This window comes from Bidens hawaiensis, unplaced genomic scaffold (assembly GCF_021521415.1).
Source record: "Bidens hawaiensis isolate Kalapana, Puna unplaced genomic scaffold, B.hawaiensis_p1.1 tig00074418_1, whole genome shotgun sequence".
Classification (NCBI taxonomy): Eukaryota; Viridiplantae; Streptophyta; class Magnoliopsida; order Asterales; family Asteraceae; genus Bidens; species Bidens hawaiensis.
The window spans coordinates 1-12,371 of record NW_027502898.1 but is presented as its reverse complement, the minus strand read 5'-3'; the positions used below and the strand labels follow the sequence as shown (position 1 = coordinate 12,371).

Below are 12,371 nucleotides of genomic sequence, written 5' to 3'. Positions count from 1 at the left end.
AAAATATGATACACAATAAAATTATCATATATTATTAATAGAACTACGCTTTATATTAAAATGCTACTTAAAATTACACATTACATGGAAAAATTAATCAACACATTATAAGTAGTAACAAGCACAAAATTGTCACCTCTACGACAATTTGTTGTCATGTTGCCAAATATTATCGCTGAAGATTTATGTATATCCATAAAATCCTGTCGCGTTTAACCAATCAAAAAAGAAAGATGAAACTATAACATTATTATAATGACGTACCGATTCAAAAAATCCACAAATACAAATAGCTTTCTGAAATGATCAACTTAAAAGAAATTATCAATAGTTCAATTGTTATATGTCTTTTCTTATAATTAAATTCTCAATACTTTTGTGAAATGATCACCTAATCCAAATAATTGGATATAGCAACATAGCCAAGCCCATTAGGCCATTGCTAACTATCTTTGCCACATATGGCGTCTCAAATTTGTAATCTCTAATATGAGCCTTACCTGATAAGAAAGCCCGAATGTAAACAGCATGTGTTACGACTTCTATACCCTTGGTCTATATTATGTAATTGATACACACCAAAACCGACCCATCATATCTTACTCATTAAATAAAGTTAGCTCTTTTGACTTATTCTGATTTAACAGTTTTTTAAACAACTCGTTTCGACCCAAACTCATTATGATCATTATTACCCATTTTGACCCGAATCTAATTTGGCCTATTACTCCATCCAACCCGACCCGCTTGTTTAAAATAACATAAAAATTAAGAATGTATCATTAATGCATTTGCCTTTTAAGTTTATACTACAATCTAAAACAACTGGTTATGACTCAAACTCGTTATCTTGAAATTTCCAACCATGGGAATTCTTAATTTGCCATATACTGTATATTCTTTTCCTTCTGATCTCCAAGTTTTAAATTTGATTTTGCAACATAGGTGCGCTTGTTTAACGTATGATAATTTGCTAACAAAAAGAGCAAGAATAGAACAATTTATGGAAGCATAAGTGACTCGTCAGTGGAGAATAGTAATTTATCATCTTCTACATCTAAAGCTTCAATTGTGAAGCAAAATTAGCAAATGATAAGAAAAGTAGTTCAATTTTAATTTAAAATTCATTTGCAAATGCAGTTAATTCAATATGTGCAGATACCAAACAAAAATGTTATTAACAAAAAGGCCAAACTTTAGGCAAAATTAATGCAAAAGTATATAGAGAGGAAAGATTATGAGTACCTACAGATAAGAAAAAATAACTTCTGCTTATATTAGTCCAACAAGTGATTCCTATTTGTCGATTCTAAACTATTCAAAACACCAAGAACTTGATAGCATTGTAGATACGAAGCATGTTAAATCGAGGGAAAGATACATTTTCAAATAAGATAATTTGAATATGGTGTGATTCTCAAAGAGTGAATTGGAGAGAAATGAATGAACATTAGGGTTATGAAACGTATACGGGTCCATAATTGGTTGTCTAGGAGAAAACGCATTCAATTAAATGATTATTATGATTTTAATTTTGAATTATTTTATTAGTAACAAATTCTATGAGGCTTATTATCTTACTATATACTATTAAAGCAATACAATTTATATAATTTCCACATTTTAATTTGAACATTAATTTTAAATTGTTGCTTTTCTCTATTTGTCTTTGTATTTAGGTTCTTTCAGTAAAAATAACAATGTGATACCTTATAATAATCTTATCTTACTATATTGTTTTATCAATACAAGGTTTTCACATGACATTCAACTAGCATGTCCACATAAGCTTTCAACTCATCAATTTTTCATTTATATAATTTTCACATGTTAATTTGAACATTAATTTTAAACATTAACTCCTAAGTTGAAGAAAGTTTCAAAATAAATTGTTATAAGGGGAAAGTGAATACAGTGCTGTTAGCCGTCTAAGCTTACACGCGAAACCCATCAAAACTACGTAGTTTTGATTAAAATTCCCTAAAATCAATTAAAAAACTTCATAAATCGCGCCCCTAATTTACTCGTATTATCCTTCTCTGCTTGTTGACACGCAAGTTCATGAAATCACTTCCTTGTCCGTTCATAGTTGAAATTAATTTTATGGTGACTCTATATTCATTTATCAAAGTTTAGTTTATTTATTTGGGCACTCTTCGCTAATCTCTGTTGACACACAAGTTTAGATTCTACATAGTTAATAGCAACTGTTTATTCAATTGATAATAATTAATTTGATGGTAATCATTTGGAAAACTTTATGTGCTGTTGAAATTATTAGTTGGAAGACTTGCATTATACCTTATTCTCCGATTTGGTTGTGGTCTTAGCAAAAGATTCAAGGTTTGTCATTCAATTCAGATTTTGAAGTATTGAACTAAAGTTCTAGATCTGAAATCCAAAATCAAATTAATTTCCTATGCACATAAAAACTTTCTTTTGGATCGAACTTATATATTTGAAATTACAAATTCTTGAGTTTATTTATGTGATCAAACTAAGGATTGAAGAAGAAGATGTTTATCAACAAGCAAGTACAGAATTAGGGGAGTAATTTTATGAAGTAGTTAATTAATTGGGTTTAGAAATTTTAATCAAAACTACGTAGTTTTGATAGATTTTACGTGTAAGCTTAGACGGCTAACAGCACCGTATTCACTTTCCCCTTGTTATAATCATCATTTATTGAGTAATAAAGAAAATTAATTGTTTTTATTATAATTTTTAAAAATTTTGAGACTTTGTTATTTTATTATTATTTTTTTTGGATTTGAGAAATTATTTATGAACTTATGGACTGGATGTTTGGATTGAAATGGTGGTTTTAAGTCGCGAGGTTTGAATTATATTGTTGCTTTATTAAACGCATGATTTAATAAAAATTATAATTATATCTCATTGTTATATTCATATTTTTAGTATTTTTTTATGTTTTGTACTAAAATGTTTTGTAATTTCAATGAAAAAGGTTTTTATAACACACGACTTATGTTATAACATCTACATGTTTACGCTTCGTAGTTTACAACATATGACTTCAGTAGATGATGAAGTTTTAATTAATATGTCTTTTTTTGTTTCATGGTATAAGTTAGAAATATGTGGCATAACTTGATATTGTGTTTTAAATTGTTATTTTTCTCTATTTATATTTGTATGTTGGGTTCTTTTAATAAAAGTAACAATGTGATACCTTATAATAATCTTATTATACTATTAAAGGAATACAAGGTTTTCACATGACATTCAACTAGCATGTCTACATAGGCTTCCAATTCATCAATTTTTCATTTATATAATTTCCACATGTTAATTTGAACATTAATTTTAAACATTAACTCTTATGTTAAAGAAAGTTCAAAATAAATTATTATAATCATCATATATTGAGTAATAAAGACAATTAATTGTTTTTATTTTTATTTTTATAAATTTTAGACTTTGAAATTTTATTTTTTTTGGATTTTGGAAAATTATTTATGAACGTTTGGACTGGATGTTTGGATTGAAATGACGGTTTAAGTCACGAGTTTTGGATTATGTTGTTGCTTTATTAAACGCGCGGTTTAATAAAAATTATAATTATATCTCATTGTTATATTCATATTTTTAGTATATTTTATGTTGTGTATTTAAATGTTTTGAAATTTCAATAAAAATAGTTTTTATAACGCACAACTTATGTTACAACATCTATATCTTTACGCTTCGTAGTTTACAACATATGACTTCAGTAGATGATGAAGTTTTATCTAATATGTCTTTTGTGTTTCACGGTGTAAGTTAGAAATATGTGACATAACTTAATATTGTGTTTTAAATTATTATTTTTCTCTATTTGTCTTTGTTTGTTAGGTTCTTTTAATTAAAGTAACAATAATAATAATAATAATAATAATAATAATAATGATAGATTATCTGACGTTTACAATTCGTTAAAATGCATATCACACACGCGTGCGCGCACACACCCGCGCACACACACACACACATATATGAAGTTTTATATATTTTCCGTCCGTGTGTAACACGGGATGTAACCTAGTTTTTGAAATATAGTAAAATCAACTAATATGAATGAGCCAAAAAGAATGTCTTTAATAGTATTTATTTTATAGATTAAATGATTATTATGATTTTAATTTTGAATTATTTTATTAGTAACAAATTCTACGAGGGCTTATTATTTTGGAATATAGTAAAATCAACTAGGGGTGTTCATCTAATCGAATAACGAATCTTCAAGTTAAATCGAATCGAATAATCCGAATAATTGTTTTTTTTTGTCGGTATTCGTATTCGATTAAAAGTTGAACTATTCGATTCGTATTCGTATTATATGCCCAATTTGAAATTCGATTCGAATTCGTATTTGAAATTCAAATTCGAATCGAAATCGAATAAATTTGAATAAATACAATCTAACTCAAGTTTACCTATGCCAAAAATTCGAAAACCATAATCATAATTGCAAAAGAAACATATAACTTTAAAGTAGCTACAATACCACATGATAATAAATTCAAAACTAAACTACAACTAGTATAAATTCGAAATATTCAAAACAAGAAGTAAATAACACCCATATTAGTATACGATAGGAAATAATATGGCATATTAGGTTTAATAATTTGTAATGGACATTTATTATTTATGGATTTGACACAAATAAAAAAAATTACTATATATATACATGTAGGTATATATAATTTGAATTCAAATTTCGAATCGAATCGAATCGAATAATAAATCAGAAATTCGTATTCGATTCGTATTCGATAAATATACTCGAATACGAATCGAATCGAATTCGAATTTTTTAAAACCGAATTCGAATCTTAATAATCGAATTCGAATCGAATCGAATCGAATCGAATTTCGAATGTTTCGAATGCAAATCGAAATCTGAACACCCCTAAAAATCAACCAATAAGAATGAGCCAAAATGAAATTCTTTAATAGTACGGGGAAAGTGAATATGGGGCTGTTAAGCATCCAACCTTAGATGTGAAACCCTCAAAACTACGTAGTTTTGAGTCAAATTCATTAAAAAATATATTAAATTTTTATATTCTTATTTCTCTCCCACTCCCCATCTCCCTTACGGATTCACATATCTTTCCAATCTCATGATTAAATAGCCAATTTTTCTACTATTGACACTGAACTTGCAAGTCATGAATTATACTTTACAACTAATCAAATACATAGATTAAAAAAAATAATTTGCCACCTAAAACTGAGCACTTACTGATGATCCATTTGCATCTCAATTAATGGCTTTGTATGAGATAGCTAAATTTTCGATGTTACACACCAGATAAATAGACTTTCCATAAAATAAGAAAGAAAAGAAGAAGGAAAAAAAGCCATTACATGTAGAAAGTAAGAATCGAGGATTTGGGGTAGTTTACCAACCTCGTTCATTGATTGTAATAGATCGTAAGAAGCCTACATTAAGTACAGGTACTATTTGTTAAGATTTGAGATTAGTAATGCGGGGATATCGATCTGTAACGATGAATACGTATAAACTTGGGGAAGAAATATTATAGGAGAGAAATAAGAATATAAAAATAAAATTATTTTTTAATGAATTTGACTCAAAACTATGTAGTTTTGGGGGTTTCGCATCTAAGGTTAGATGCTTAACAGCCCCATATTCACTTTCTCCTATAAACACACACACACTAAAAATTAATATCCGATTTTTTTTTTTAAAAAGATATTATTTATAATTAATAAACAATTTTATAGTAAAAAAATAAACGGGTAATGGGTCACCAAATCCATATAGCTTTTAAACGTATTATAACATATCATTTATTTGTGAAACCATTTCATTATCAAACTTTAAATATTTGTTTTATATGTTTTGTTTATTTCATCATATATAAAAACTATGGCATGAATGCATGACATGTGACTTTAAATCCGTAAATTATTTATTTATTTTGCGTAAAGTCCTTCCCTGCCGTGAGAGGTTGTATTGTGTGCCGAGTTAATGAGTTTGCTCTTTTGGTAAGGTTGTCTTTGTTAGTATATATAGCTGCCTAGTGTAACTTTGTCACTTCCTCAAGCAAGTGTACTTATATAACATATGATCACAACTTACTTCCAAAAATGGCACTCACAAGAATATTAATCCAACCAATTTTCGCACTCCATTCGCCCGACCGATCAAAACCTCTGTTAAATCCATCTTCTCGTGCCACCGTTGCCACCGACACTCCAATAATCACCTCCACAACAAAATGGAGTGTAGACAGTTGGAAAACCAAGAAAGCACTTCAACTACCAGAATACTCGGATCAAAAAGACCTTGATTCTGTGCTCCAAACCCTTGATTCTTTCCCGCCAATTGTGTTTGCTGGAGAAGCACGACGACTAGAGGAACGGCTCTGTGAGGCTGCCATGGGCAATGCATTTTTGCTTCAAGGTGGTGATTGTGCTGAGAGCTTTAAGGAGTTTAATGCGAATAATATTAGAGATACTTTTAGGGTCATTCTTCAAATGGGAGTTGTTCTAATGTTTGGTGGTCAAATGCCTGTCATCAAGGTCAAATCTCTTTTTACACGGTTTTTAAATAGATATTTGGTTCGGATTCAGATATTAAAAATTTTAAAATCGGATTATTCGGATATCTGTGTAAACTGAATAAGCATGTGACATGTTTGTTAGTAAAGGAACACCTTAAGTACGTCTAGCCCAAAGCCCATTATCCATTTAAACAGAATAAGCATGTAACATGCTTGTCAAGACACGTACTTACTGTTTTAACTTTTATAAAATATGATTTACTTAGACTATTTTTTACGGTCTGAACTTTGAATATGTGTTCAAGACTAATTTATATATAAGTCGTATAGTCCCTGCATAATTGAAAATTGTACTTTATGGCAGTTTTTTTAGTCTATACAATCCGTATAGATTGAGACACACTACGACACATTATGACATAATTCTAACATATGCGACTCATAAAACCCCTATACGAGAGCACTTGGTGTTTGAATAACCTATGTGGTGTGGGAATAACCTATGCCTTTGTATATTCTGGTTTTGTATGTTTATTGTGATTCTAAACTAGTAGAATGTTAGCAACCAAAATCTAGGAAAAAATAAACAGGAACCAAAAATTAGGAAAACTGTTATTCGGTTTAATTCGGATAGGAATATTTCCACTTTGGGTCGGATCGGGTTTTGGATAGTGTCCTAGAAATTTTCATATCCGAAAAATGCGATCTGGCTAAACCGAATAAATCGTTGTCCAATCCGATGAACACCCCTTATATACCATAACAGTTTTTCTTTAACCCGATTTAATATGGTTTGATGTAAATAGGTAGGAAGAATGGCTGGTCAATTTGGGAAGCCAAGATCAGGTCCTTTTGAGGAGAAAAATGGTGTGAAGTTACCAAAATACAGAGGAGATAGTATAAATGGTCTTGCATTTGATTTGAAATCAAGAACACCAGATCCACAAAGATTAATTAAGGCTTACTGCCAATCAGTAGCCACTATTAATCTTTTGAGGGCTTTTGCCACTGGTGGCTATGGCGCTATGCGTCGGGTTGCTCAATGGACTCGTGATTTCACCAAGCATAGTGAAGCCGGTGATAGGTATGTTTAATGTTGTTTATTACACGCCTAAGCCAGGGCCGTCTAAGGCGAAAAGATTTTTGGGTCTAAAGTAAAAAGAGTTTTTTTTATTGGGTTTAAACAATTAAATTGTTATTATATGGGTTGTGCAAAAAAAATTTTGTATAAAAATTGGCTTAAATGAGTTGAGTAATTGAGTATAAACATAAAAAATACATATGTTTTTTTTATAAAAATATATATAATTTAAAAAAAATTCAGGCCAAGCAAGGTGTCGGGCCGGAGTCGGTTGACCACACTGCCTGGCCTCCTTGAGAGCCGGCCTTGGCATAACCGAACCGAACCTCATATGATTTTTGGTTGGTAGGTATCAAGAGCTAGCTAGTCGAGTTGACGAGGCACTCGGGTTCATTTCGACTATTGGGATGATAAAGGACCACCCTATTACGACCACAGCCGAGTTTTGGACATCACATGAATGCTTACACTTGCCTTATGAACAATGTTTTACTAGATTGGATTCGACTTCAAACGTATACTATGATTGTTCCGCCCATTTTTTATGGGTCGGGGAGAGAACTCGACAACTTGATGGTGCGCACGTTGAGTTCCTTAGAGGAATTGCTAACCCGCTTGGAATTAAGGTATATTTTACTTGATGTTACACCCATTATCTTTTGGAATAGGGGTAAGGTTTTCGCTGGCCCCACCCTCCCAGACCTACCAGCAGCCTTGCTACGAGTGGGATTTTTATGTTTGTTCGATGATACACCCTTCATTTGAAAACATGAACACATAGCGCGCTAAAATTTCCTTTTTGACCTTGTAGGCGAGTGACAAGATGGACCCGAATGAGTTGGTCAAGCTCATTGATATCTTGAACCCGCAAAACAAGCCCGGGAGGATAACAATCGTAATAAGAATGGGAGCCGAAAACATGAGAGTCAAACTTCCACATCTTATTAGAGCCGTTAGAAGGGCGGGCCAAACTGTGACATGGGTTACCAATCCTATGCATGGTAACACCATCGAGGCTCCGTCTGGACTCAGAACACGCTCATTTGATGCTATTATGGTAAGTTACTAATTTGATTACTTGTATCAACTTTTCATCTATGTGAAGCCTAATAACAAGTTCTATATTATAACAGGCGGAAGTGAGAGAGTTCTTTGATGTGCATGAGCAAGAAGGAAGCTACCCAGGGGGAGTTCATCTTGAAATGACGGGTCAAAATGTGACCGAGTGCATTGGTGGTTCACAAGCCTTGACCTTTGATGACCTTGGTTCACGCTACCACACCCATTGTGACCCTCGGCTCAATGCATCCCAGTCGTTAGAGCTCGCCTTCATCATATCCAAGCGGCTCATAAAGAGAAGAGTAGGAGCTAAACAATCTTTGTCCCCTTTCTAGTTCATTTATGTTATCTTAAGCTTCTTCTTATTTGGCTTGTTTTTAATGAAAATAAATTATGATCTTGTATTGTATGTTTTTAATGAAAAAGAATGATGATCTTGTATGCATATTTAATAAACGAAACTAAAATGTGATTAAGGGTTTGGCTTGCAAGCTCTATAACGGCCATATAGTCGTTTAAAAGAGTGAAAAATTGTTACTAACGCTAATAACTGGTTAACCGGTCACTAACCTATTAAAAAAACCGGTTTTAATCGGTTTGTGTTTGAAAAATACCTAACCTGTCTCTCACCTACCGTTAATATCGGTTACAAACCGGTGCCTACTATACCGGTTTATAAGTGATCGCTTATTATTTCAGCGCAGCTTGTTACCTGTTTGCCTGCCACTTTATTGTAATCATTTTGAGTTTCATGAAATGAATTGTTGAACCAAAAAAAATGAGTAAAACTAATTAAATGGGTTATAATAAAAATCAGCCTAGTGTTAAAACCGTCGTTGATCCATTAAATGTTGGGCCTAGTCCGTATAGCATATTGGCCTATTGCATAAAAGTCTTCTTTGACTTCTTATTGGTTAAGTTAGAGCCTAGAGGAGTAGAGGTGACCGGGTTGGTCAACAAATATTAAAAATCAGTTGGCAAAAATCAATTCGGGTTATAAACCGGCTTATCAGGAAAAATGTTCTCCCCTATCAAACCGATTGGGGTCGGGTTCAAATCGGTTTGGAAAAAAAGGTTTTCGGCATGTTTTTCAAATCGGGTCGGGTCCAAAACCGATTTCAGGAAACAAGACTACGAACTGGTATGTGAACTGATGGGGTAAGCCGTGTCCAATCGCTTTGACCCAAACCGTTCTTTTGTGAAGTGAGTCCGGTTATAAACCGGATTTTTTTTTCCACCTCTACTTCAAGTCAACATAGACATAACCCGGGTTCAAAATCTGTTCCAACCAATCCGGGCCACGTGCCAATAATTATTATTTATTATTTAGTTTATCATCTCAATTAAAATGTTAAACAAAATCAAAATTAGAAAAATGAAGTATATAAAATATTATTTAATATGGAGTGTTATGCACTCGAACGGACAAATGCAATTTGCAAGGCCCACTTTAATAATTTGCAAATGAAAAGGACCAGTAATAGTAGCACATAGTTAATTTTTTATAAGTCTTGCTTGTATTTCATAATATATGTATATTACAAAAATAAGTATTTACTTTTTAATTAAAATGCTTTATTTTTTGAGACAGTACATAGGCATTCATTTTTCAAATTGCACTACACATATATAACTATTTCACGATTACACGTCTTGTGGGCTAACCAACATATGTTTGTTAAAACGTCATATCACAGGCTCACGACCACGTAAACAATGAGGTTTTAACGAACCCATCTCTTGACTTGGTTGATGAAATAATTAAGAAGTATGTCGAAGCACGAAAATGTCGAAGCACGAAATGGAATCTGACCTGACTCATGACGGAGCTTCACGGATTTCGAGATGAAATGAACCGCATCCTGGTCTGCTGATCCTCTCCTCCGGCTGCTCGCGATCTGCAGTGGCGTTTTGGGGGTGTGGAGGTGACCGCTAAGAGATCTTCAGGATCTCTTGTTCACAGACACAAAAACTGGTGGTGGCACCTACTGAGCATGACCTCATGATAAGGAGGTGAAGACCTCCTTATATAGAGTCTCATGGCCACCATCATGATACCCTAATGGGCCTAGCCCAATTAGGGCTACCTCCACAAACCTCCTCAGCCCAATAACAAATGTATTAGCCCATATAATAAAACAAACCAAATATAATAAATTTAGGATTGTAAACCGGGTTTAATACCATACCCCTACAAGCCCCCCCAAGTCCAGCGTTGCTCCTGGGCGCGCAAGCGCTTAGGTGGAGCGTTGGACTTTATAAGGTGTTAGGGCGGTTTTTTCCCTTTTATTCGGCCTTATCTTTATTGTCTTGAGTCTGGGAGATTTTCTCCATGATGGTGACGCGTTGTGATCCTTAAGATAATGGTGGTGTCGAGTTATAAGGATAATAAAGCTTTGTGCGCGAGAGGCGTCTTACGAGCTGAGAAATAAAGCCTGCGCGCGAGAGGCGTCTTACAAGCTGGGTAATAAAGCATGCGCGCGAGAGGCGTCTTACAAGCTGAGCAATGAAGCCTGCGCGCGAGTGGCGTCTTACGAGATGAGAATAATAAAGCCTGCGCGCGAGAGGCGTCTTACGAGCTAAAAATAATAAAGCCTGCGCGCGAGAGGTGTCTTACGAGCTGAAAATAATAAAGCCTGCGCGCGAGAGGCGTCTTACGAGCTGAAAATAATAAAGCCTGCGCGCGAAGCGTCTTACGGGTTGTAATAATAATGTAAACCTGCGCGCGGGGCGTCTTACGGGCTGTAATAATAATGGAAACCTGCGCGCGGGGCGTCTTACGGGCAATGAAAGTAATGATAATAAAAGCTGGCGCGTGGCCGACGGGTTTATGAGGATTCCCAACCTTCAAGTATGGCGGGGAGCCGTATGGGAAATTGAGGATTCCCAACCTTTAAGTATGGCGCGGAGCCGTATGGGAAATTGTGAGGATTCCCAGCCTATGGCGCGGAGCCGTATGGGAAATTGTGAGGATTCCCAGCCTATGGCGCGGAGCCGTATGGGAAATTGTGAGGATTCCCAGCCTATGGCGCGGAGCCGTATGGGAAATTGTGAGGATTCCCAGCTTTCAAGTTTGAGCTAAGACTCATATTTTTGGGCTAAGGCCCTGACGTTTTAGAGTTAAGACTCGTCAATGCGTTTGAGCTTGGAGCTCACGCATGTATGTTTTACTTCGCTTTCAATATAATGTTGTTATATTGCTCAAATTAGTAAAAGGAAGTGCGAAACATGTATGGGAAAACTTGTATGCGGTGGCGCGAATGCAAAACTGCTGCGCGCTGTGGCGCAGAGTAATTGCCTGGGCGCGCGCGCGACCCGCTGTGGCGCAGAGTACTTGCCTGGGCGCGCGCGCACGACCCGCTGAGGCGCAGAGTAATTGCCTGAGCGCGCGCGCGCGACCCGCTGAGGCGCAGAGTAATTGCCTGGGCGCGCGCGCGACCCGCTGTGGCGCAGAGTAGTTGCCTGGGCGCGCGCGCGCGACCCGCTGAGGCGCAGAGTAGTTGCCTGGGCGCGCGCGCGCGACCCGCTGAGGCGCAGAGTACTTGCCTGGGCGCTGCGCGCGACCCAAAGGTTTTGAATATCCACATCAGGTAGGTTTTATGTAAAACCAACAGATCTGATAGCGTACTTGATGCTTGAGCATGCTTGCTGCTTGAGCATGCTTATTGCTTGAGCATGCTTGCTGCTTGCTG

General features: G+C 34.9%; 1 protein-coding gene across 1 annotated transcript; it reads left to right on the top strand.

Moving 5' to 3' along the window:
- Nucleotides 1–6,123: 6,123 nt before the first annotated feature.
- Nucleotides 6,124–9,084, top strand: LOC143606345 (phospho-2-dehydro-3-deoxyheptonate aldolase 1, chloroplastic-like). Its single transcript, XM_077082143.1, has 5 exons — nucleotides 6,124–6,558; nucleotides 7,346–7,623; nucleotides 7,970–8,246; nucleotides 8,432–8,677; nucleotides 8,754–9,084. Exons 1-5 carry the CDS (start codon nucleotides 6,124–6,126, stop codon nucleotides 9,012–9,014), a joined length of 1,497 nt encoding a protein of 498 aa, XP_076938258.1. The 3' UTR covers nucleotides 9,015–9,084.
- Nucleotides 9,085–12,371: the final 3,287 nt, after the last annotated feature.